General features: G+C 43.7%; 1 protein-coding gene across 3 annotated transcripts in view; it reads right to left on the bottom strand.

Annotated features, from left to right (window-relative positions):
* CLIC5 (chloride intracellular channel 5) overlaps positions 1–23967 on the bottom strand; it is a 111899-nt gene extending 87932 nt beyond the window's left edge. For 2 of the 3 annotated variants that reach the window (XR_005597138.1, XM_039532875.1), the window contains exon 1: positions 23413–23967. Coding sequence is in view for 2 of the 3 variants with exons in the window: in XM_039532875.1 (XP_039388809.1) it covers positions 23413–23967 (555 nt within the window). In the remaining variant the exon portion in view is untranslated. The remainder of the gene's footprint in view (positions 1–23412) is intronic. The other variant, XM_039532876.1, reaches the window with a different exon arrangement.
* Positions 23968–24814: the final 847 nt, after the last annotated feature.

Here is a 24814-nt window from a genome sequence, read left to right as displayed (position 1 = left end):
TTCAAATCCAGCCCAGGCTATGTAGTAACTGACAGCTGATACTAGATGAGTTCATTAATGTTTGTAAAGTTGTTTCACTATGTTAATAACGATTAATATTATCTGACAGCTATTTAGGGGGCTATGTGGAATAAGTTGATGGCATCTCACATCCAAGGTATCCATATCATACCAACAAAACCTGACATTCACAGAAGAAAGGCTAATGATTGATTAGACCATGATGACTTAGCCTCTTATACCTATTTCCAGAACTGGGTGTAGTCACAGAGGATCTGTCTATACTGCAGCTGGGAGTCAGCCTCCCAGCCCAGGCAAGCAGAGTTGTGCTAGTGGGGCTTTAGCTAGGCTGCTAAAAACAGCAGTGTGAATGTTGCAGCGCCAGGCGAGACTCATGCTAGCCTGAGAGGTGGGCTTGAGAGCCTGAGCTGCTGCCCAAGCCACAACTTTCATGCTGCTTTTTTTAGCTCACTAGCTTGAGCCCTGCTAGTATGAGTCCATCTACCTGGGCTGGGAGACTTGCTCCTAGCTGCAGTGTAGACATGCCCATTGTTTGAGGCACAGTATGGGAGCTTCCATTACTGCTGCTCATGCAGTGCCTCTTCTGCATCTAAAAAGATAAAAAGAGGTCTTCGATCCCCAGGATGATCAACGCAGCATCTTTCACAATAATTAAATTTGATTTAAAAGATCTCTACATTAAAAAATAATGTTTAAAAGATTAAGCAGTTCTTTTATGAAGGAGAAACGGACAACGCAGTTATAAATGATCTTTCCAGAGAATTAAACATATCAAATAAAAAAAAACAATTACCTACCTTCTCATAACTGTTGTTCTTCCAGATGTGTTGCTCATGTCCATTCAAAGAAGGTGTGTGTGTGCCACATGTATGGTCCTCGGAAGGTTTTTCCCCTAGTGATACCCATCGGGTTGGCTGGGGAGCCCCCTGGAGTTGTGCCTTCATGGCGGTGTATATAAGTGCCTGCCAACCTGCCGCCTCTTCAGTTCCTTCTTGCCGGCTACTCCGACAGAGAGGAAGGCAAGTGGGTCTAGGAATGGACATGAGCAACACATCTCGAAGAATAACAGTTACGAGGGGTAGGTAACCATTTTTTCTTCGAGTGCTTGCTCATGTTGATTCCAAGTAGGTGACTCCCAAGCCTTACCTACAAGGTGGGGGTGGAGTTCCTGGAATCGATGATTGATGCACCGCTCTGCCGAATGCTGCATCATCTCTAGCATGTTGGGTAATGGCATAATACAAAGCAAAAATGTGAACTGACAACCACGTCACCGCCCTGCAGATCTCCTGAATCTGGACCTGTGACAGAGATGCTGCTGAAGAGGCCTGCACCCTTATAGAATGTGCCATCAGTGCAGGGGCAAGTATTTCTGCCAAATCATAACATGCCTGGATACAGGACATGATCCACAAAGAGATTCTTTGAGAAGACACTAGGAGGTCCTTCATTCTGTCTGCTACTGCGATGAGCAGCTAGTTCGACTTATGAAACAGCTTTGTACATTCAATATAAAAGGCCAATCCTCGCCAAACTTCCAAGGAGTGGAGTCTTTGGTGCCGGCTGTTGGCGTGTGGCTTAGGGTAGAAAACTGGGAGAAAAATGTCCTGATTGGCATGAGAAGGGAGAAAGGCCAGGTGAGGTCTAAGCTGTGCTTTGTCCTTATAAAAAATGATGCAAGGAGGGTCGAAGGTTAGGGCCCGGAGCTCTGACACCCTTCTAGCTGACATTATTGCAACCAGGGATGCCACCTTTCATGACAGATAGAGTAATGAGCAAGTTGCTAGGGGCTCAAAGTGGGTCCCCATTAGTCTTGAAAGAACCAGATTAAGGTCCCAATCCGGGATCAGATGCCTCATTCTCGAGTACAATCTTTCAAGGCCTTTAAGAAAACAACCAACCATCAGGTTGGCAAAGACTGACCAGCCTGCCACTGCTGGGTGGAAAGCCAAAATGGCTGCTAAGTCAACCTGTATTGATGAGACCGACAGGTCCTGTTGCTTTAAGTGTAGCAGATAGTCTAAGATGAGAGGTTCCAGTGACTAACCTGTGAACACTAGATCAAGAATCGTTCCACTTTCCAGGTAGGTGGCCCTGTTGGAGAGCTTCCTACTACCAAGGAGAACCTCCCTAATGGGTAAAGGAACACATTAGCTCTACTGGGTTTAACCACGAAGCTTCCAAGCTGTGAGGTGGAGAGACTAGAGGCTGGGATGCTGGAGATGGCCGTGGTCTTGAGAGATCAGGTCCAAAAGCAAGAGCAATGAGATTGGGGTGTTCACCGATAGCTCTAGGAGCATGATATACCAGTGCTGGCGAGGCCAGGCTGGAGCTATCAATATGACTGCAGCCCTCTCCCTATGGATCTTGAGCAGAACCTTATGGACGAACGGGAAAGGTGGGAATGTGTACAACAGGTGGTCCATCCAAGGGAGGAGAAACATGTCCACAAGCGAGCCTGGACTGTGATTCAGGAAGGAACAGAACTGCAGGCATTTCCTGTTGCTTTTTGTGGTGAAGAGGTCAAATTGGGGAACTCCCCACTTTTGGAAAATGCTGTTCACTATATCCAGGTGAATGGACCACTTGTGGTTGTGCAAGGATCTGCTGAGATAGTTCGCCAACTCGTTCTGAGAACCCAGGAGGTAGGATGCTTCCAAGTGAATTGAGTGCAGAAGTCCCATAGTTTGAGAACTTCCTGACATAGGGGAGAGGAGTGAGCTCCACCCTATTTGTTTATATAAAACATTGTGGTCATGTTGTCCATCATCAGCAACACACATTTCCCTGGCAAGTGGGCCTGGAAGGTCTGGTATGCCAGGAGGACTGCTCTCAGCATCTTGATGTTGATGTGAAGCGAGAGCTCATCTTGTGACCAAAGTCCCTGGGTCCTGAATTCTCCCAGTTGAGCTCCCCACTCCAACGCTGATGCATCTGTAACTAGGAACAGCGAGGGATGAGGTCTGGCGAAGGGGACCCCCACGCACACTGCTTGTGGGTTGAGCCACCATTAGAGAGACACGAGAGCTTGCAGTGGGTATGTGACCACCTTGTCCAGGATGTTACATGCTGTACCATGTATGTAAAAACTGTCATATGTCTGAGGAGCTTCAAACAATTCCTTGCTGTGGTGATAGGGTATTGCTTGAAGCTGTTTATGATGTCATGCATTGTCTGAAAACGAGACTCTGGCAGGAAGGCTCTGGCCTGTCCCAAGTCCAATACCGCCCCAATGAACTCTATTCTCTGAGTAGGGGATTGAGTTGATTTATATACATTCAGGAGAAGACCCAGCCTGTCGAAGGTAGATCTTATCATAATGATGTATTGCTCCACTTGCACCTTGAAGCGGCCCTTGACCAACCAGTCGTTGAGGTACGGAAATACCTGCACCTGGCTTTTTCTCAGGAAGGCAGCTATGACTGCCATGTACTTGGTAAAAACTCGAGGGGCTGCTGACAGGCCAAAGGGGAGGACTGTAAACTGGTAATGGTTGTGGTTCACTACAAACCTGAGAAAGCGTCTATGGGCTGGGACTATCGATATGTGGAAGTACGCGTCCCTTAGGTTGAGGGCGGAGTACTGGTCTCCCGGATCCAGGGATGTGATGATGGCAGCCAAAGAGACCATGCAGGACCTCAGCTTCTCCATGAATCTGTTGAGTCCTCGCAGGTCGAGGATGGGTCTGGGACCCCCTTTGGTTTTAGGGATTAGGAAATATCAGGAGTAAAATCCCTTGCCCCTTAGCTCGTGAGGAACCTCCTCCACTGCTCCCATGGCGAGAAGCATTTGAACCTCCTGCGTGAGGATTTGCTTGTGAGAAGGATCCCTGAAGGGGGATGGGGAAGGGGAATGGGAGGGAGGGAGAAGCAGAATTGGAGAGAATATCCCACTTCTATGGTGTGAAGAACCCAGCGATCTGAGGTTATCTGGGCCCAAGCACAATAGAAGTGGGACAGATGGTTCAGAAAACAGGGTGAAGGATCCATGACTGGACTGGTGCATCACCCCTGGGCGCACCTTCAAATGGCTTGCTTAAAGCCTGAGGATTGCCTCTCCAAGTCTTGGCCTTGATTGGGTGGTGCATGGGGAGGCTTACGCCTACCATTCTTGCCCCCCTGGAGAAGTCCTGCCTAGGCTGGGGAGGGTAGAAGCGTGGAGGGAGTTGGGGCTTAAAATATTTCCTCTCAGTGGCGAGAGTTTGTAGACTCACCGACTTCAATGTTGCCCATGAATTTTTTAGGCTATGGAGCTTGGAGTCAGTATGCTCTGAAAACAACCCCATGCTGTCAAAGGGCAAGTCCTGAAATGTTTGTTGGACCTCTGGGGAAAGGCCTGACCTGGAGCCATGAGAACCTCCTCATGCCTATGGCAGAGGACATGGTTCCATGGCTGAGTCTGCCACTTCCAGTGAGGCCTGTAAAGTGGTCTGTGCCACTGCCTTGCCCTCCTCCACAATGGCTGCAAACTCCACTATAGAGTCTGACAGGATCAACTCCTTAAAATTCCCATGAATTAAAATTGTATCTACTCAGAATTGCTTGCTGGTTAGCAATCCGAAGCTGGAGCCCTCCAGTGGAGTACACCTTCCTACCGAAGAGGTCCATCTTCTTTGAGTCTTTCGATTTTGGAGTTGGGCCTGCTTCCCTTATTTTCTCCCTCATTCACCTTCACTATGACCAGCAAACCAGGCTACAGATAGAATCACAGAATATTAGGGTTGGAAGAGACCTCAGGAGGTCATCTAGCCAATCCCCTGCTCAAAGCAGGACCATCCTCAACTAAATCATCCCAGCCAGATTGAATAAGTATTTGTACCCCTTAGAGGAGACAAAATACTTTCTCTCTATCCCCTTAACTGTAGGGGAATGGAGGCAGGAGTTTGCCACAAGGTCTTCGTAGTGGCTTGGACAGTTTTAATGAGTGGTAATGCCACCCTGGAGTGCCCCTCAGGCGTTAAGATGTCAACCTGGGATCTACAGATTCAACCACCTCCTTGGCCTGTAGCACCATGTTATGAGACACCCTGCGCAACAGCTCCTGGTGTGCTCTATTATCAATGGGGGGGGCGGCCCAGAGGACAAAGACCCCACCATTGTCTCATCAGGCGAGGATGATGCCGACACCCTAGGTGGTACCGGGCCCCCCCTGTCCCTCTGGCTCCCTGGAAGCATCCTGTTCGGTGCCGTGCTGCTCAGCACCAGTAGCGGCCTCAACATCAGTGGTGGAGCTGGGACCCGGACGGGGCTCTGAACCAGGGTCTGAAGTCGTCTCAGTGCCTCACAGCGGGGGACGGTCCCAGGGTAGTAAAGGGACATGCCCTTTTGAGATTATGAACTGAGAGCCCCTGAAGTAAGTGCCCTGGGCCTGGTGGTATTCCCATGGGGTCCAAAAAGGCTATTGTGTGGGTCCTTGCCACTGCACCAGCCACAGCACCATCCCTGCCTCTTGTCTATAGCGGCACCACTCCAAACAGTGCCGATTGAGCCTGGAGTAATAGGACTCTGCCTCCAAGTCTGATGACCAGGACTCCGAGTGTGGAGCCCATGGTGGTGCCGAGTGGGACAGTGCCGGAGAGTGGTGCCATGGGGAAGGCAAGTGGTGCCTCATAATTGCGGGCTTTCTTCTGGATGGCACTGCGCCTTGCGGTGCTGGAGGTCTATCCTGCCTGGCAGGGGACTGCAGTGCAATCAAGTCCCTGGCCACCTCAAATGTGTCCAGGGTGGAAGGGAGCTCCAAATCCTCTTCTAGCAGGAAAGTCCAACAGCATCGGACTCGACGGACCTCTCTATGGGCCCAAAGTCAACAGTGCTGACTCCTGCAAGAACGGCGCCGGGTGCTCCTGTGCGGGAGGCACACCGCTGGAGCGGTCAGACCTAGTCTCACTGGGGGCGAGCGCCCTCTATCAATCTTCTTGTGCCACTTATGCGGCACCGATGAGTCTGAGCGGTGCTATGTTGCCGCTGCAGGCTTTGATGCCGGGAAATGACGGTGCCAAGGTCTCTATGCATAGAGTCCTTTCTTGATGCTGTAGCTTCTCTAACGGAGGGCAGAATGCTCCACACGGAGGTGCTTGGTGCTGATTCCTGCTGGCCTGGAGCCAGCTGAGGACGGAGGGTTGCCTCCATAAGGAGTTGCTTGAGCCTGAAGTCCCTTTCTTTCTTTGTTCTCAGGCAGAACTCTTTGCAGATCTTGCAGTGATCTGTTTGATGTGCCTCCCCAGGCAAGTTGTGGGGGTCACCTGTTGGCATGGGCTTGTGGCAGGTCCCACACAGCTTAAAACCTTGGGATCGAGGCATGCCCCAAACCCCAAGAAGGGAAGGAATTGGGGTGGGGAGAAAACCCCCAACTTCTATCTAACTATTCACTACTAAAAACTAACACTATTTAACTATTTACAGGTTATCAGAAAAGTCAGATCGCTGGGAGAAACACTTGCCGAGGCAAGAGACACACGCAGCTCCAATGACTATCACTGGTAGTTAGAAGGAACTGAAGAGGTAGCGGGTCAGCAGAGAACTATATACACTGACATGAAGGTGCAACTCCAAGGGGCTCCACAACCGACCTGACTGGTACCACTAGAGGAAAAACTTTCTGACATCTGTGCCCGCAGTGTGCACACATCTACTTGGAATCAACATGAACGAGCACTCGAAGAAGAACGGAAGATGACTTAACAACAACAAGGTCAGTTGTCAGCCATGCAGGATTTTACTGCTTTTATAAATAATAAAATGCAATTACAATGTAATAGCTTTATTGAAAGGCATTCTGTCCATGCAAATACCTTTCAGAGTGCTCTAAAAATCACTGACACAGGAGGAAGATTAAGAATGCCTAGTATCAGTTTGTAAGGTAATAATTTATGATAGGTGGCACTGGTAGCAACACTTACTATTAAGGTTGCTGACACTCCCTATCAGAATCTGTTTTCAGTTGCTTAAACCTTAGTGAAACATTAACTGCTTAGGCTGAAATTTTCTATGCTGGGCATGTGCCTTAGGCTGAATTTTTTGGGAAAATTTCAGCCAGAATGGTTCAGCTGTTTCCAAGAATGAGGCTGGGGGGGAAATAAGTTGTTTTGCCCAAGCTGAACAAATGTGGTGATCTTTTCTTTGAAAAACTCTAGTGCCCCTATGATTTGGAGCAGGGACTTAAGATTTGGCAGAGTTGAGGCCTTTGTGTCGGGGATGTGCCTTTTGCTGTCCCTGTGAAAATCTGCCCAAATTTGGCCAAGTTCTGAGCCTTTCAAAAAAAAATCACAGTTTGCAATTGTTCAATAGAGACATCTTTGATTTTAAGTATCAGAGGGGTAGCCATGTTGGTCTGGATCTGTAAAAGCAGCAAAGAGTCTTGTGGCACCTTATAGACTAAGAGACGTTTGGGAGCATGAGCTTTCGTGGGTGAATACCCACTTCGTCGGATGCACGTCCACAAAAGCTCATGCTCCCAAATGTCTGTTAGTCTATAAGGTGCCACAAGACTCTTTGCTGCATCTTTGATTTTAGCAGCTAAAATCTCCAAAGATTCTTTCTTCACTGAGCATGCTCCATCCCCTCACAGTTCCTCCACAGTGACCAGCCTGTGCATGCACTATCCCCACAGAGTGACTGCATATGCTCCAACCCGTGGCTACAGGGACGAAGCTGGACTTTCACTGTAATTGCTGCTCTCAGCTGCCTGGGCCAGGGTGGGGCTGGGCACTGGAGCTGAGAGCAGGCAGCATGTCTTTCCTGCTAGCACTCAGGCCACGTGGAGGAGGAAGCAGTCTGATTCAAAGGCCGAAGAGCCAGAGAGGGTGAGTTGAGGCTGGGACTGGGAAGCAGAGAGTGGTTGGGCAAGAGACTGGAAGCCACTGAAGGAAGAGGGGATGGACTGAGAGCCTGTTGGCTGGATGAAGAACACTGAGATTGGATGAGGAGCTGAGATGGGAGAAGACTGGGACTGGCTGGACAAAGAGCCTGGGTCTAGGAACCAATGTGGGGGAAACGGGATAGAGGAAGAGAAGATAAATCTGATAAAGAGCTTGGGTGGGGGGGAGATCTGGGATTGGCCGGGAACAGAGACTGGGACTAGGAGCCAAGGAGGGAGGACTAGAACAAGAAGCTGATGAAGGGGTAGGGGGAAGAATGAGGTTGGAAGAGGAGCCAAGGAGGAAGACAAGGACTCTGAGCCAGTGGCAGGGGGAGAGGAGGACAACTTAGATGAGGATCTGAGATGGGGGGGAAGTGGGACTGGCTGAGCAAGGAGACTGGGACCAGGTACGGTGGGGGAGAAAGAGAGATTGGGAGAGCAGGGGGAGATTGAGACTCGGACAGCAAACCCAGAGAGGGAGACTAAGACTGGGATGAGAAGGATTCAGTTGCTTTAACAATGAGACCATTCTTTCTGTTTCTGCAATCAACTGCCTAATTCACTACACACTTTCCCCAACTTCAGTAACAAATGAGAAAGGGGGTCCTACAGCCAGAACCTCACTTCACTACACAACCCTGGTTTAGACCCAAAGCAGGTCCACCCTGTGCATTAAATGAGACAGGGGTCCTGTGGAAAAAAATAGTAAGTGATGATGTAATTGAAGACTATCATAATGAATATGCACAAGGGGGATGAAATAAGCTTATACTTCTTATTTGGCATCTCCTTTGCTGGAGGTGTGCAACAATGGTGTCCTGTTCCATATGATCCTCTGCTAATCTCTTTTTGGATGAATAATCCTTTTGATCTACCCAGGACACCACATCGTCCATCTTTTTCTGTCTCATGTTCTTATGCTATCAACTTTCCCTTCTAGTGCCCGTAAACATGCATCACACACTGAACCTCTTAAAAATGCACCCTGAAAATAAAATCTTTCTTTTCATAAGATCTCTGACTAGTTCCACTCATCTCCAATAATTTATCATTGATTATGCAGCCTAGCCACGATATTTTCAGAATTCTTCTATAAAAATTGGAATGATTGTGCTTTCTTTATTATCTATTGTTTGAATGTCCATGTTTCACAGTTGTAATTTAATAGTTTTTAAGTCAGTATTTAGTCCTCAGTTTTATGTCTCTTCTAATCAGATGTTTATTCTTCCAAAATGTCTCTGCATTGGTGCAGTTCTGGTGCTGACTTCAATATGCTTACATAGGCAACCTTAATTCTTGCATGTCTTAAAATTTGAGTGCTTGACTTTGCAACCTTAATAGTGTTCTTTAAATGTAGTTTTTTATGTGTGATTATTATGTATATTGTGGTAGTGCCTACAGGCCCAATATCTAGCCTTGTTGTGCTAGGTACTATACAAAGCACACAGATAAACTTTCTGCCCTCAAAGAGTTTACAGTCTAAAGAGACAGAGAAAGGCTGGAAGGAGACAGAGAAACATATAGAGGAAAAATAACTCTGCCCAGGGTCAGTGGCACAGGCAAGAATAGAAACCAAGTCTCCTGAATCCCAGTCCAATGCCTGATCCAAAAGACCATACTCCCTGCTCTGTAAATAGAGAAAGCACTTAGGGTATGTCTACATTGCAACTGGGACTGGGAGTGTGCTTTCCAGCTTGAGGAGACAGACACACACTAACTCTGCTTGAACTAGCAGGCTAAAAATAGCCATGTAATCAGGGATAGCATGGGCATCAGCTCAGGCTAGCTGCCTGAAGATAAACCCACCTACGCCCAATGAGTACATATTCAGGTGGCTAGTCCAAACCGTCACCTGTGTTACCCCCAGCTACACTGCTATTTTTAGCACGCTAGCTCATCAAGAGCTAGGATGCGTTTGTCTATCCACGCTGGGAAGCTGCAGTGTAGAGACACCCTGAGGTACACTCATGCACCTTCTGTGAAGGTTTTGTGGCCTCTCAGTTTGCATATGACTGGTTCATGCAAACACCACCTTGCAAATGAAAATGCAGACATTTTGCAGGCAGTTTCACAGAAATGCTCACAAGTCAACTTGTCACCAACTGCTTTGAAAATCTGGTCATGTTTCCCTAAACTTATTTTGAAAAATATATAATAGGGTCATTCCTCTCATGAGTCAGCCAGTCCAGTGAATACATACATTTATCTAAAGAGTAAATATTAACTGAAATTAACCAGCATAATGTGTTCAGTCGTGTATGTGAAACGTGTTAAACTCTTCATACCCTTCCTTGTTGGCAGCCCAGAAAGGAATGCTTTCTCAGTTCTGCTGTTCTCTGAGGTTTTATACTCTGACTATTTTTAGTTGTTACCAGCTGCAGTACCCAGGACCAATCAGCTCTCAAAGCTTGAAAGGAATTTTGCTCTGGTCCAAACTTCATTCTCTGTAATTTTATAGAGAGGAGCCAAATGATCAAGTGTTTACTGCTTCAACCTTTGGTAATTAGTGACAGATTTCATTAATGCAAGATGAGACAACCACCCAGCATAGTAAAGGGGTCAGTCAGGACTGGTCCAAAGTTAATCTGAGTCAATGGATCAGCACTCTTGATAAAATTACATTTATTCAACTTAGAAAAAAAATTACATGTCTGATGAAGTTAAATACACTCTGCTAGACTACAGCAGTATGGGGGAGAAAAACAATCTGTATGATTTTCATAAAGGAGCTCTTAGTTGTGTGGAGCTGAGACAATATTTATTTTGGATTATTTGTTGTACTCCATGCACCTGACTCCATTCACAGAAGAAAGGCAGCCTCTTAACCACTGGCCACATAATGTACTGTACATCGGTGAGAATAAAACCTATGCATTAAGGTATCTGGTGTGAAATCTTACCCCTACTGAAGTTAATGGCAAAATGTGCATTGACTTGAATGGGGTAGGAATTTCATCCCTGTACATAGAATTTGTTCAGAAAGGCAATCCCTTCAATTTCAGTGAGACCCACGGAGCAGCCAATATATTGTTAGTGACACAGGCTTCATCTCTTAAATAATAATGCTAGACAAAAAGCTCTTTACACATTTGCTCTGGCAAGTTTCATTTGCTTTAATCTCAGAGATCATAAATGTAGAGGTATTTGAACAACAGCTAATGAAATCGTAATGCAATAATTAGCTCAATCTAGTTTCCCATTTTATGACATCAAAATTCTTCCATGATCCTCTCCCTATGATAATATTCTGATGCAACTAAACCACTTTGTAAAGTGAGAGGTGACACCGCACAATTCTCTCATTGAGCATCTCCCTACACGAACATTGTGGTCTGTTTCAAACATACTTATAGGATCCTTAGGGCTCGATCTTGCAAAGTGCTGAAAATTCTGGCCTGATTCAGTAGAGCACTTTAGCACACACCTAAATTTAAGAATATGAAGTCACTCTCAAGAGTATGAAAGACTATTCATGGGCTTAAAATTAAGCATATACTCAAAAGCTTTGCTGGTTCAGGCCAGAGTTCTAAACACCTTACAGAATGGAGCCATTAGAGAACATTTTTGAAAAATATTGGAAGGGTGTAATCTTCATACATAAAAATATTCTCTGGATCTCTCTTCAAGGACTACTTCTATCATGATGCATATAAGAAAGGGTATGCTGAGGGGCCCTGTTTCTAATGGTATTTGAAATTAACCTGGCCTTCCTGCTTCAATCACAATATAGGGAACGTGAAAAGCCCTCTTTCGTCATCTAGGCCACACCATGCCAATGTAGGATTGTGCCATGAAGTATATTCTCCAGTACTTTGTCTAGTGCAGTTTCAAATGATGAGGATTTCATAACATAAGAATGGCCATACTGGGTCAGATCAAAGGTCCATCTAGCCCACTATCCTGTTCTCTGACAGTGGCCAATGGCAGGTGCCCCAAAGGGAACGAATAGACACGTTATGATCAAGTGATCCATGCCCTGTCACCCAATCCCAGCTTCTGGCAAACAGAGACTAGGGACACCATTCCTGCCCATCCTGGCTAATAGTCATTGATGGACCTATCTTCCAAGAATCTATCTAGCTCCCTTTTGAACCCCATTATAGTATTCGCCTTCACAACACCCTCTGGCAAGGAGTTCCAGAGGTTGACAGTGCGTTGCATGAAAAAATACTTTCTTGTGTTTGTTTTAAACCTGCTACCTATTAATTCCATTTGGTGGTCCCTTGTTCTTGTATTATGAGAAGGAGTAAATAAACACTTCCTTATTTACTTTATACCACCCATGATTTTATAGACCTCTATCATATCCCCCCTTAGTCACCTCTTTTCCAAGCTGAAAAGTCCCAGTCTTATTCATCTCTGCTCATACGGAAGCTGTTCTATACCCCTAATCATTTTTGTTACCCTTTTCTGAACCTTTTCCAATTCTAATATATCTCTTTTGAGATGGGGCAACCACATCTGCACACAGTATTCAAGGTGCAGGCGTACCATGGATTTATAAAGAGGCAATATGAAATTTTCTATCTATCCCTTTCTTGATGATTCCCAACATTCTGTTTGCTTTTTTGACTGCCGCTGCACATTGAGTGGATAATTTCAGAGAACTATCCACAATGACTCCAAGATCATTATTTCCCTTGGGAAAACCTAATAGATGTAAAAATTAGGAACAATCTCCTCAAATTCAGGCTACATTTTCTTTTTGTTCCCAGTTGACTTAATTTTATCCCATTACTCCTAGTTAATTAGACATCATTGATGATTCTTCGAGACCACTCTGGCCCATGATATGCTGCCTCTGAATAGTGCAGGATCACGGTAATGCCAGGCCAACAAGGTGTCAGCATTACAATTAAAAGATGCAAATATCAAAATTATATCAAGTAGACATTAAGTTGTAACACAAGAGTATATGCAAAACTAGTTTGTGCAGTTAAGTATAAAAGTACTATTGCATGTCACTGTTTGAACTGAATATACCTTAAGGAAAGGTTCAACAAGATGCAAGTGCATTTGGCTGGAGATCAGAACAAAGACCAAATTAATTTATGTTTAAACACAAAGCTCCTGCAGCTTATCTTTGCCTCTCACATCTCAAATAATCTGTGTTGATATAGTACTAAACTTCTATTTACAGATGCCAAGAGTATACAAACACATAGTGATAGTGTACACTGGAGAGCAACCTCTCTCCAAAACTCACCTAAGAACCTGGAGAGAAGTCTTTGAAACATGGAGTTAGTGAACTTCACATTCAGGACTGAACTGCGAGACACTGAGCATTGTCAACCCTCAGGGAAGTTAAGGGGAGTTGTGGGCCTTTGGCACTTTGCAGAAGGTGTGGAGCATTAGGAAAAGCAATTGCTGTTGACAAGAAAATGTCCCAGAGTAAATCGAATTTCAAATTTAGAAATAAACTGTTAAATGCATGCAAGATTAAATAAAGCCTTATGGATGTTATTAATGTGTGATTTGCTCATCACATTCTATCCCACTTGCAATGATGTGTTTATTAGTAATTTAGGTAAATAAAGAGAGTGTGGATTGTCAAACACTTATTGCAGTATCAGTTAGTCATATTTTGAAAGTAGAGGTCATCTGAACTTCTCCACTTCTCCCAGATTCTATGTTATCCAGATAACTGTGGGCCAGAATCTTAGTGTTTTGTTCCTGACTTTGCTATAGTTTTTCTGTGTGACCCTGGGAAAGACATTTAACCTCTCTGTGCCTCCATTTTTACATCTGTAAAGTAGGGATGACAACATATCCCAACCTCACTAGATGTGTTGTGAAACTTACTTCATTAAGGTTTGTGAAATGCTTGGAGATGCTTGGATGAAGGTTGCTATAGAAATGCAAAGTATCCTATTATATTTAGAATTGGGCTGGACACAAAACACTGGGCTCAAAGACCCCTGAACTCTGGGGAACTGGATCGATGCCCAATCCAATTTACATTTCTGGCCCATCTCTATTGTGTTATTACATCTTCACTAAGGTCAAAAAGGTATGTCAACATTGCGAGTGATGCAGCAACCTTTAATAAGGTCACACACAAATATATCCAAGGTGGTATAAAAAGAAACAGTCGCTGCAGTCTAAACATAAATATCCTGCTTTCAGATACAAACCAAAGGTTCATTCAGGATCCAAGAATCTCCTGCTGTGTTCTTTAAAGCAGGAGCAGCTGCATGAGGAGTCATAATCTATGTCATTAAATAGGCGCATATAAGCACGGTTATTAAGTACTCTTGATGGTAGTTGTTTACATCCTGATAGAAAAGCTAATAAACAAAGGTGCTGAACAGCTATCATATCATATGCCCTTCCTAAACCACTCAGGCATGGTGTTAATGAGGGACAAAAATGTGGGTAATGAGATATTTTTAAACCGATCAACAAATACGTAATAGAATGGTGAAAAAGGTCCCTCAATGAGGGGCAAGGCCTAAAATAACAACATAGCGTTCATGTTAAAATCCTTCACAAACCAGCTCTAGAACTGGTGTCAGTAAGAATAATTCCAGTGACGTCGAGCCTTTGGTCAAGCTTTATCCAGTCTTCAAAATCAAACAAAAAATGTTCATGGGAAAAGGGGTTAAGGTGGGAGTTGATTCTTATTTGAACTAAACAGGTTGCCCAACTAGTGGCACATCAAATCAGCATTAGGATGTTGGGCCATTATGGCCCAATCATCACAGCACACTGAAAGCACAGAAGAAGAGGATCTCCTGGGGAATGTAGTCTAGATTTTAAATGGCTATTTTAAAAATATTCTTTTTCTGACACCTTTCATACTGCAGGATCCCCTGGTACTATACACATAAATAACCCATATATAGTGGGCACCATTAGAAAATAAACATTTGCCTCAACCACAGTGATTGTTGTATGTCACCTATTCTAAATGGAGGATGATACCATGATTAATGCAGCTGGGGTGGCAAATGTTAAGGTTATAATGGTGCTCAACGTACAAACTATGCTTAGCAATTAATTCGCCTGCCACTGAAATGCAACCACCTCTGGGGGGAGGGACACAGTAACTGTTTAGCAGTGCACAGTATTACTACACAGATGTCATCCTCAGCGATATTGTCAATAAGAAAGTAACCAAAACACAAATAAAAGCTCCATTAAATCTTCATGGAAACAACCAAGGTGTTTACATGGAAAAGAACACAGTTGGTTGGGAGGGAAATGGTATTTTTAAATGTCAAGGAGAGAATTAAAAAAATAAAAGTAAAAATAAGGGAAGGGAAATGCTGAGTTCCTTCAACCAAGCGACTCTCATTTCAGTTTCCCTTGACTATGACCCACATACTTGCACTTCATTTGTTGTCACTGAAATCTCAGTGCAGTAATAGCTTCCTAAACAATACGGCTCCATATTTTAAGCTGTTGCTATGCTACTGTACTATGCCAAGCCGCTGTGGAACCAACAGCTGAAGTGGCACAGTGATGTCGGCTTCACATTGATTCATGGACCTTTCCAGAGGGAGAAATGGCCCATCTGCACAGTGCATGAACAGGGCATGCATTCAGCGGAGGTGAGGAGTAAAGCTTTTTACCCTTTGTACCCGAAAGATTAAGCAAGGTGCTGCGCCTTGGTACTAAAGCACACATTCTGTTCATAACAGATAACGTCCCATTCATAATTACCAGACTATCTGGGACAGAATCGGCAGCTTGCTAATCTTCTCATGCACAGAAAACAATTTACATAAACATAAATCAAGCTGCAAAAGAGAACCACAGCACAATTCTCTTCTCAGAGGGTTACTGTCGCAGATGAGAAACATGGATGAGAAAGTCAGTTTTTCTCTTGGGTGAGGCATTAAGACTTAAAAGGTAACCATCCTACTGTCTGATAAAGTGGCCATGCAGCCATGCTGTGGACAAACCCAAATCCTCCTGTTCTCAAGGCTACTAGAGACTGGGGGCGGATAGTGATAATCTTTACACTGGATTTACAGTATAATACTCTGACTTCAAAAAAGTTACTCCTACTTTCAGCAGTGTGAAATCAGAATCAGGCCCCAAGACTATGAGTGACACAATGCTCCTGAAGCCTGAAGGCAGATGCTAACTCTGCAGCTATAATATTGCATTATGGCTGTTGTTAATGGAGAGGTAATGGTGGAGTCTCAGAGGATGGTCATGGTCATTCAGCTACAGTTAGAAATGTTTTTGGGAAGGTACTGGACTGGGAAGGTGAGCTTTGTCTAGGTTCTGTAATCCGAGCAAAAGAAGATTTTAAAGGGACAAAACATGAAAGACAAAGATATACTGGATAAAGTCTACCAAACAAAGGGAAAGTTCTGATGCCCTTACTCATGCCACATAGTGCTTTACTGCACCAGTAGACCCACTGAAATCAACCAGACTACTGGTGGGGTAAGGCAGTAGTCAACAGCCCAGATTTTAAAAGATATTTAGGCATTGCTGTGCTCAGCGACACAATGCCGCACTGATTTAGGAGCCTAGACTCCTAAATCCCCGTTGAACATGAGATTTAGGCTCCTAAATCAGTTAGGTGTTGCACCACTGAGCACAGCAATGCCAAAATGCTTTTAAAAATCTGGGCCAACATGAGTAAGTTTATACAAATCTGTTACAATGTTAGGACATTGACTTTCCCATCAGTCATTTCCACCACCTTCATTGTTTTAGTTAACTTGAGTTTCTATCACAACTTGGTCTTAGAATTACCATAATTGGAGCACTCTGAAAAAAAGCTTTTCAATTATTCCCTTGCTCGAGCTGTTCAATTAACTTAAAAGACCCCAAGGAGCTGGTTACGCATCATTCAATCTCTCTGTTTCTCAGTTGGCTCATATGTGAAAGGAAAACAACATTTGTTTATTTACTTCAAAGAGGTGTTACAGAGAATATTTATAAAGCATTTTTCTTAAATTAAAATGTCATATAAATCCAAATTATTTCATCCTCATATATAAGGACACATTTTCAGTCTGGTTTTAACCAGACCTTGATTTTTGTGTGTGCAAAATTTGCTGGAGGGAATAACAGCAGATACAGTTTTGCACCAGCATTCATTACTATGCACTGAAAATTACACCTGCAGTTATTTGTGGTTGCACGCGATGGCCACAGAAACAAACCAGTATTTGAAAATCTGTCCCAACCTGAAAAAGATACTCACATTTGTGTAAATTTCCCTAGTCTTAATAGAAGCTGCCCACAAAAAATTCCCAATGAAAATTACAAATGTTCATCTTGATTCAGTGGTCCAACAACTCTACATGATTTTTATGAGTGCTCAACTAGCCATGCTCCTATAGGCACCAAAATTACCACCTGTTTAAGATGAGTTAAGGACATCCAGTTCAGTGCATCATTGTTCTTGAGCTAATTTTCTAGCACTAAAGGTTTACAGCATGTGATTTATTAACTCAAACATCAATAAATATTTAAAAATGAAACTTTCTCAGTACAATCTACATTTGTTTCATAGGCCATGGAGAAACTAATAAATGGAAAAGTATGTGGTTTCAATAAGTGTAATCTCACAAATAAACTTTCACTTTGCAACAATTAAAGTGCCCGTCCGTATAATCATCTACTGAGAACAGACAAAGTCTCTGACCATTGCTCCATTAATCTCTAACAGACCAATCCTGGAAATAATGAGTGAGGTACTGGGTGCCCTCAACTCCCAGTGACTTCTGAAGGGAGCTGAAGGAGTTCAGCACCTCCAGGAATCACACTGCAGGATCAGTCCCTACAGACAGTAAATGTGCTTTCCTTCATGGCTGATAAACTCCTGAGAAAATTAATGAACAGATCTAATCATCACACTGGAAAGAATTAAAAGATAAGAATTTAAATGATAATCTACAAAGCAGTTAGGGCCATTTTCTGCCCTCAAATTCACACATGCAATTCCTAGTGAAGTTTGGGGGATTCCTGCGTAGGGAAACATTTAGTTCTCAGAATGTCCCTGCTAACCACCACAATGATCAGTAATGCTCATACTAATGGAGTGTTGAATCTGTTTCATGCTTCCAGCTATTCAGTTCTCCTTCTGATGGTTTTATTTTTTTTTAAAGTAAGATGTAATATATTGAAAATTGTATTGTACTCTGCAGGGTATTTTCCTTTTACACATCATAAGATAATGATCACAGATTATAACACGGCATTCATCCTTGTCTCAAAACTTCTAAACAGTTTCCATCATTTTCTTGACCAGAATTTATTTTAAAAGACTTTGTCCTTGTGAAATTCCTGTCTTCTGTACATCCAAATTCATGCCCTTTATCCTTTTTCAGAGGCTGCCTTTCCCCTCTCCTGTGAATTCTTTATTCCTTCTTCCCATTTGTGTAACAATTGCATGGGCTGCTGTTAAATTTATACTATAAAACTGTCCATTGTCCTTTACTGGATGTAATCTATACTGCTTACCTGTGTGTAACAGGCAAAATAGTTTCTCTTTTGACTCAAATGATAGGGAACCGTGATTCTGGTGTGCAAAATGTGCCTTTTAAAGACATATTTCTGAGTGGAGAGGATATGAAGCCTAGCTCCTTTCTCAAAGAACTGTTAAAAACAGATAAAATATTATTCAAAATTTAATACAAAAATGTAGATTGAAATTACATCAAGGCTGCAAAGTAAAGCACTCATACCTTAGGAAAAGACAAAGTTAAGGTTGCCTGGGCCCTGTGCATTAACAGCAAGTGAATTCAGCAAGCACAAGTGCGCAGTGCTGAATAGGGAACCACACTATGGGTAAAAGATGCTCAGAATTTGCATGTATTGTGGGTTTGAAGAGGCTATATTTCTATATAAAATTGCATCTAAGTCAAACTGCCCCATGTGACTAGTATCCCAAGTTGTATATCAATCATATCTCAGTTTTCAAGGGCTTTTGTTTGAAGAAACCATAGGCTTATTAAATAGGTGCTGAGTGGATTTGACAAGTCCAGACGTGTTGGACTGACACAAATGTCTCCATGGTTAATGCTTGTTGTACTCTTTATTGTTAGAAGTACAGTGAGATTCTTGATAAAGATCACATACTGAATTCTGCTGCAAGTTAAACTAGTGTAAATCCAGAACAATCCATTGAGTATTAAGACTCTTTGAAAGATGAATTAAGAGGAAGACTGGCTTAATGTTTTTTAACATTTTCTGGATACATTCAATAATAAAAGGGTGAGAATTAATTCCATAAAATATCATGAAATTTGATTGAGACTGTTTGATACTGCGGTAAAGGTCAGCATGCACCAGCATTTACAGCTATTTGAGATACTGCAATTATTCTCCTATCTAAAATGAGTTTGGACTGAGCTACTTCCAGATTATACAGTGAGCTGGCTGTCATTTTGTTTTCCGGTTCCTTCTCCCCAGCTCTGTCAGCAGCCATCTTTGTCTGAGGTTGACATCTCTGACCAGTCCCAAAGGTCTACTGCTGCCTGGAAGGAGGGAGGGACGGAGAGAGGGATCTGTGTGTGTGCGTGCATGTGCGCTACTCCTGCCAAAGGAAAGGGATCCTTCCAGATTGCTACCAAGTGTATGGGAAGGCAAACCCAGAAGAGGATGACAACAGTTTGAAAACAACCATCCAGCAAACCTGACTAAGATGCGTAAGAGACAGCACGCCATCCAGCCCAGAGGAGCAATCACAGGCTCCACAGCCAGAGCGGGAAGCTGAAGAGCCAGCTGAGCAGAGCCCAGCTGTGGGGAGAACCCAAAGGATGAAGAGTTCAGCCACTGGGGGAGTCATAAAGGAAGCAAAGCACAGCCAGGGGACGCAGACCCTATCAGGAGAGAAGCTGGGTTCTGAGCAGAGTCCACTGGGGGGAAATTAGAAAAGGAGGTGAGCATAGTCTCAGGGGCACCAAAAGGAAAAAGAGCCGAGCCTTGGGAGGAGTCAGAGAGGTAGCAGAGCCCAACTGCAGGGAACGAGGGTGAACCAGATAGAGAGCAAAGCTCAGATGGTGAAAAAACAGGAATAGCAGAGTCCAGATGGGACATCAGGGCAAGTCAGAGGGAACAGAATACAGATAAAATAGGCCACTTCTATTTTGATTTTATCATGCTTTATCATTTCTTAAATAGTTCATTTGTTCTAAAATATAGAACTGGTGCACAGAAAACTTGGGATTTGGTGGGCTGTATTAGAAACACATGGTCCATTATTAATTATCTGTTGTTGTTTGTCCAAGGGCTCAGTTCCTAAATGTAATGGAGATGATAGAAGGGGAAGTCTATTTTGCAGTCCTTGTTCTAAATTAGCAACAATCACAGGTGGTAGAAGAGAGAAAGATGCGTTCCCAATCTTTAGGTGGAGACCCCTTTTAAGTTGCCATTCTCCTCACCCACAGAGGAGTGAAAAACACCAGGGAAGCTCCCTGAATGAATCACACAGAAATCCAAATCATTCCCCTCCCAACCACCCATGATGGTTCTGTGTGCAGATCGCTTTTCTCCTGCATGGAAAGGTAGGAAACAACCACCACCTCTGAAACCTGTGCACATGCTCTGCGGGACTCTGCTCCACTTTGGGGATAGAGGTGGAACCTGAGTCAGTTGCAGGCTAGTGTGGGAGGGCTGGGGCCAGAGCTGGTGGCAATGCACATTATCTCCTCTGTGGCTCCATCTTTCTTAGGTAGACAAGATAATACAGACTGGGGACCCCTCTCACAGGAGAGGTTGCGGATGAGGGGTGGGAGGGGGAGGAAGTGCCAGCTAGCACAGCTCTATTGGAGCAACATTGCCAGCGAGCTGAGGAGCCACTAGGGGCCAAAGCCAGTTCACATGAACAGGGCAACTGTGAGCAGGGCCGGCTCCAGACCCCAGCGCGCCAAGCGCGCGCTTGGGGCGGCGTCCTGCGGGAGGGCGGCAGGCGGCTCCGGCGTACCTCCCGCAGGCACGCCTGCGGAAGGTCCGCTGGTCCCGCGGCTCAGGTGGAGCATCCGCAGGCACGTCTGCGAGAGGTCCACTGGCGCCGTGGGACCGGCGACCGGCAGAGCGCCCTCCACGGCGTGCCGCCCTGCTTGGGGCGGCGGAAATTCTAGAGCCGCCCCTGACTGTGAGGATGGACCTGGTCCTCTGCAGATACCCCTGATTCCTGCACTGATTCCCAATACAACTGCCCACCCCACAAGATGATGTGGAGGGATTTCCAGCAGGGGATCCTTGCAGAGATTTTCTCCCCTAAAGCCTTCTTCTAGAAGTTTTACCATGGGAAGGAATGATCTGGGTCAGAGTTTCCAGTCCCCGATGCAGATCATTTCCATATAAGAGATGATCTGGTTCATGGGGCTGGGGTTTTTTGACTTTTTTAGTTCAGGTTCGTTAGTCCTGATTCTCTTCTCACTTATAACTGTTTTTATACTAATTGACGTCAATGAAGTTACTCCTGATTTACACAGAAACAAGTGAGAAGAGAATCAGCCCCTTTGTTCTTCTGAATGAATCCCACTCACTCCTGGCATCAGCTTGATCAGTCTTGCTAATCATTAGCTGAATTTCACATGTATAAAGCTGAATTACAGTAGGGTTTTTTAGCATCTTCCATGCAACTTGTATACCAAAATGTTCTACAGAGTACCTGTAAGTTTCATATAAGGAAGTGAGTAAAGTATAGATAAGGAAGGAAAGATTTGTTTTCAGCTTGAGATTTGAAATGAGATGGAGAGTTGAACAAGTGGAGAGAAAAAGGGCTATTGCAGATGGTACAAGCTGCAGAGGAGAAGGCTGTTGGAACAATGGGGGTAAGAATAAATTAAGGGACAAATAGTAGTAATTCCAAAATCCAAAAATGTTTAAAAACCCTGTTAAAGTTCCTAAGGAAACAAAATATACTTAACTATTACATTGTTTACAAAACCCAAGCACTTATAAACATGGAAATGAATGGGAAAGGGCATCATAAATCTTACAGCGCCCACATAATAAACACCTCCTTATCAAATACCATGAGCCAGTTGCCACTTGAGGTAAAGGAAGATATTTGTTATCTGTCAAGTATAGACAGGATTCTTATGTTCTTTCTAAACAGTAACCAAACAACAGAAGGCAACTTGCTCTCACACATCGTGCCCTAGCCTGCTCCCATTGCTATCAGTGGCAAAAGCCTCTCACTTGCATCAATGGGAACAAAAAGTGGACCCAAAGCTATCCACAAGGAAAATGCTGGATTCTTCCAATGAAGACTGGATGCCTTCCTAGAAGATGTGCTTTAGTCAAACACAAATTATTGGACTCAATACAGGGGTAACTGGGTGACATTCGGTAGCCTTGTGTTATATGAGATTTCAGATCAGATAATCTAATGGTCCCTTCTGGTCTTAAAATCTATGACTAAAAATCATTAATAACAGTGCATGAATTTTCAAGGGGATTTAACTGTATAACTAGGATAACTGGAGGGACTGTAACAAGACATTTTTTACCTAAAGGGAGAGACAGGAACATTAAACAAAAGAAAAAAAATGTTCAAATCATAGTATTTTAATGCCTTGTATTTAGAAAATAGTTTGATTAATCCATTTATATCGTCCAGAAGTGTTCTCCTTTATCCTCTAAGAAAATATGGCAATTTCCCAGCGAAACTAATTTTCCAAACCAAAGGCGTAGGGACTTTGTAATGGAAGCTGATTGCAACCTTAGCTAAGGAGAGGCCACAATATCATATTATCTGAGAGGGCTTGTAAAAGACAATCCTTCCTCTCTCACTATCTCACGTCAACACAAAGGTCATTATATGCTTAATATGCTCATTATATGCTTAATATGCTCAATATCAAATGTTAAAATTGCTGAGAGCATTAGTGGTAACACAAACTCATATTCAACTTTCAAAATATTCAGGTCACTTAGGGCCAGATCCTGATACGAGCTATTCAACATGAATAAGGGTAACTCCCCAAGTCATCCCATTCAAGTCACTGGGATTAATCAATATTGAGAAAGGAGGTGTAAAGAGAGAGGTTTTCTGAAGGAAAATACAACATTTATTTAAGAGCTTAGGCGAATGTGATTTAGAAACTCAACAAGGGAAAGAGTGAAACTGACTCCCTAGTGATTCAGACCTGACTTGAATTTCACTAATAGGCACTTAAAATCTGCATCACAGAAATAACAATCCAATTTGTTGTAATAAATAAGCTGGATCTGTTCCAAAGATGAACATGGGAAAGACTTTCCCTGTCACTCTTCATTTTGCAGATCTGTTTTCCTTTATAATATTAATATGTATAGCACTTGATCCATAGCCCACTGAATAGGAGTCTTTTTAATGATTCAATAGGCCTCTCTAGCACTTTTCATCCAAAGATCTCAAAACCAGTATACATGGGTGGTTAAGCAGTATTATCCCCATTTTACATGGAAAAAGGGAGTCACAGAGAGGGTAAGTGACTTGCCCAATTTCACGCAGAATGTCAGTGGCACAGCTGGGGGCAGAACTTAGCGCACACTTCAGTGAGGCTGAGGATACTTGGATTGATTCTGGTTCTAATGCTACTGTACATGTCTAGGAGCACAAGCCCTTACCTTAACAAAGAGGAAAATTTCACACTCCTTCTGAAAGTTGTCAGTTTCTCCCAAGTTGTTGTTAGCTGGAAATCTGGTGGAAGTTGGGAAGGTGGGGGAAGTACCCGGGCTCTTACGAAGACTGAATCCAGTAGGAGATGGGATTTGATTTCCAAACACCATCCTCTCTACACGTTCATCACTGGGCCTTGGGCTCATCATCTCCATCTCTTCCTGGTGATGCTGGTCCTCTTCAGCCCCTTGCTGAGAGGAAGCTGAACCATCCTCCCCATCAGCTCCTTGCTGAGATGACACAGAATTACTGCGGCTGTGTTCTGGGCTCTCCTGACAGCTGATGTCCATGCTTTCTGGAGTGGTTGTGGAAGAAGGAGATGCTGGGTCTTCATGGACTTGCTCATAAAGATGATCCTCTTTTGCCTCCTCTGAATCAGGAATCTCCTCTTTTGCCTCCTCTGAATCAGGATTCTCCTCTTTTGCCTCCTCTGAATCAGGAATCTCATAGAGGCCAGTGTTCTCTACATTTTCATAGATGTTGGTAAAGCCCCCATTTTCCATGCTGGTTGGTTGGATTTTGCCTCTCTTTTGGTATCTTGAGGGGCAGGAGATGGCAACAGATAAACACTGTTTAAAAGGAAGCAGTGTTTGTGGCGTGCTTTTTGAATGCACTGGTACACATGACAGGTTTCCAACAATCATTTACGGAGAGCTTTAAATCAACAAACTATACTCCACCAAAGTCAAAGATAAGACTAGCTCACTTTTAACCCCTTCCTGGCTCAGAGCACTTGCAACTATATTTAATCACCATTTGCTCTTCCCAATATATCTTAGACATTAGTACATATACAATGAATCCAACTCAGACAATTACCAGAGAACAATAGAAGTCAGTGGTCCTTATCTGAAGGTCTAATATACCTTGGGGATACTTTGCTTAAAGCCTGGAGGAGATAGATCTCACTGAACTGATTTTCTGAGCATCAGTGAAAAGCAAGGGCACCTATTCCTCTGATCACAAAATGCCACCAACAATGTAAACAACACTTCAGTGGTTAATCACGAGCCAGTGAAGAATCAATTACTGAAAAATAAATTCAAGAAGTAGCACAGGGGATAAGGCACCAGACTGGTTGTCTTGAAACTTGCATGCTCTGCCACTGACACACTATTTGATCTTTGGCAAGTCACTTCACTTCTGTCTGCCTCAACTTGCCCACTTGTAAAGTGGGGACAATAACATTTATCCATATTTGTAAATTGCTTTGAAATCTAGAAATAAAGCACTATAAGTGTTAAGTGTTATAATATTACATTTAAAATGTACTATATGTATCTGCCATTTACATCCAGGTTCTTTATATGACAGTTTTTCTTAGAGAGGCCCCAAGTCATAAAGCTTGGA

The sequence above is a fragment of the Mauremys reevesii genome, linkage group 3, assembly GCF_016161935.1.
Source record: "Mauremys reevesii isolate NIE-2019 linkage group 3, ASM1616193v1, whole genome shotgun sequence".
In the NCBI taxonomy this organism is placed as follows: domain Eukaryota; kingdom Metazoa; phylum Chordata; order Testudines; family Geoemydidae; genus Mauremys; species Mauremys reevesii.
The sequence above is the reverse complement of the archived record's forward strand: the minus strand, read 5'-3'. Positions and strand labels throughout refer to the sequence as shown.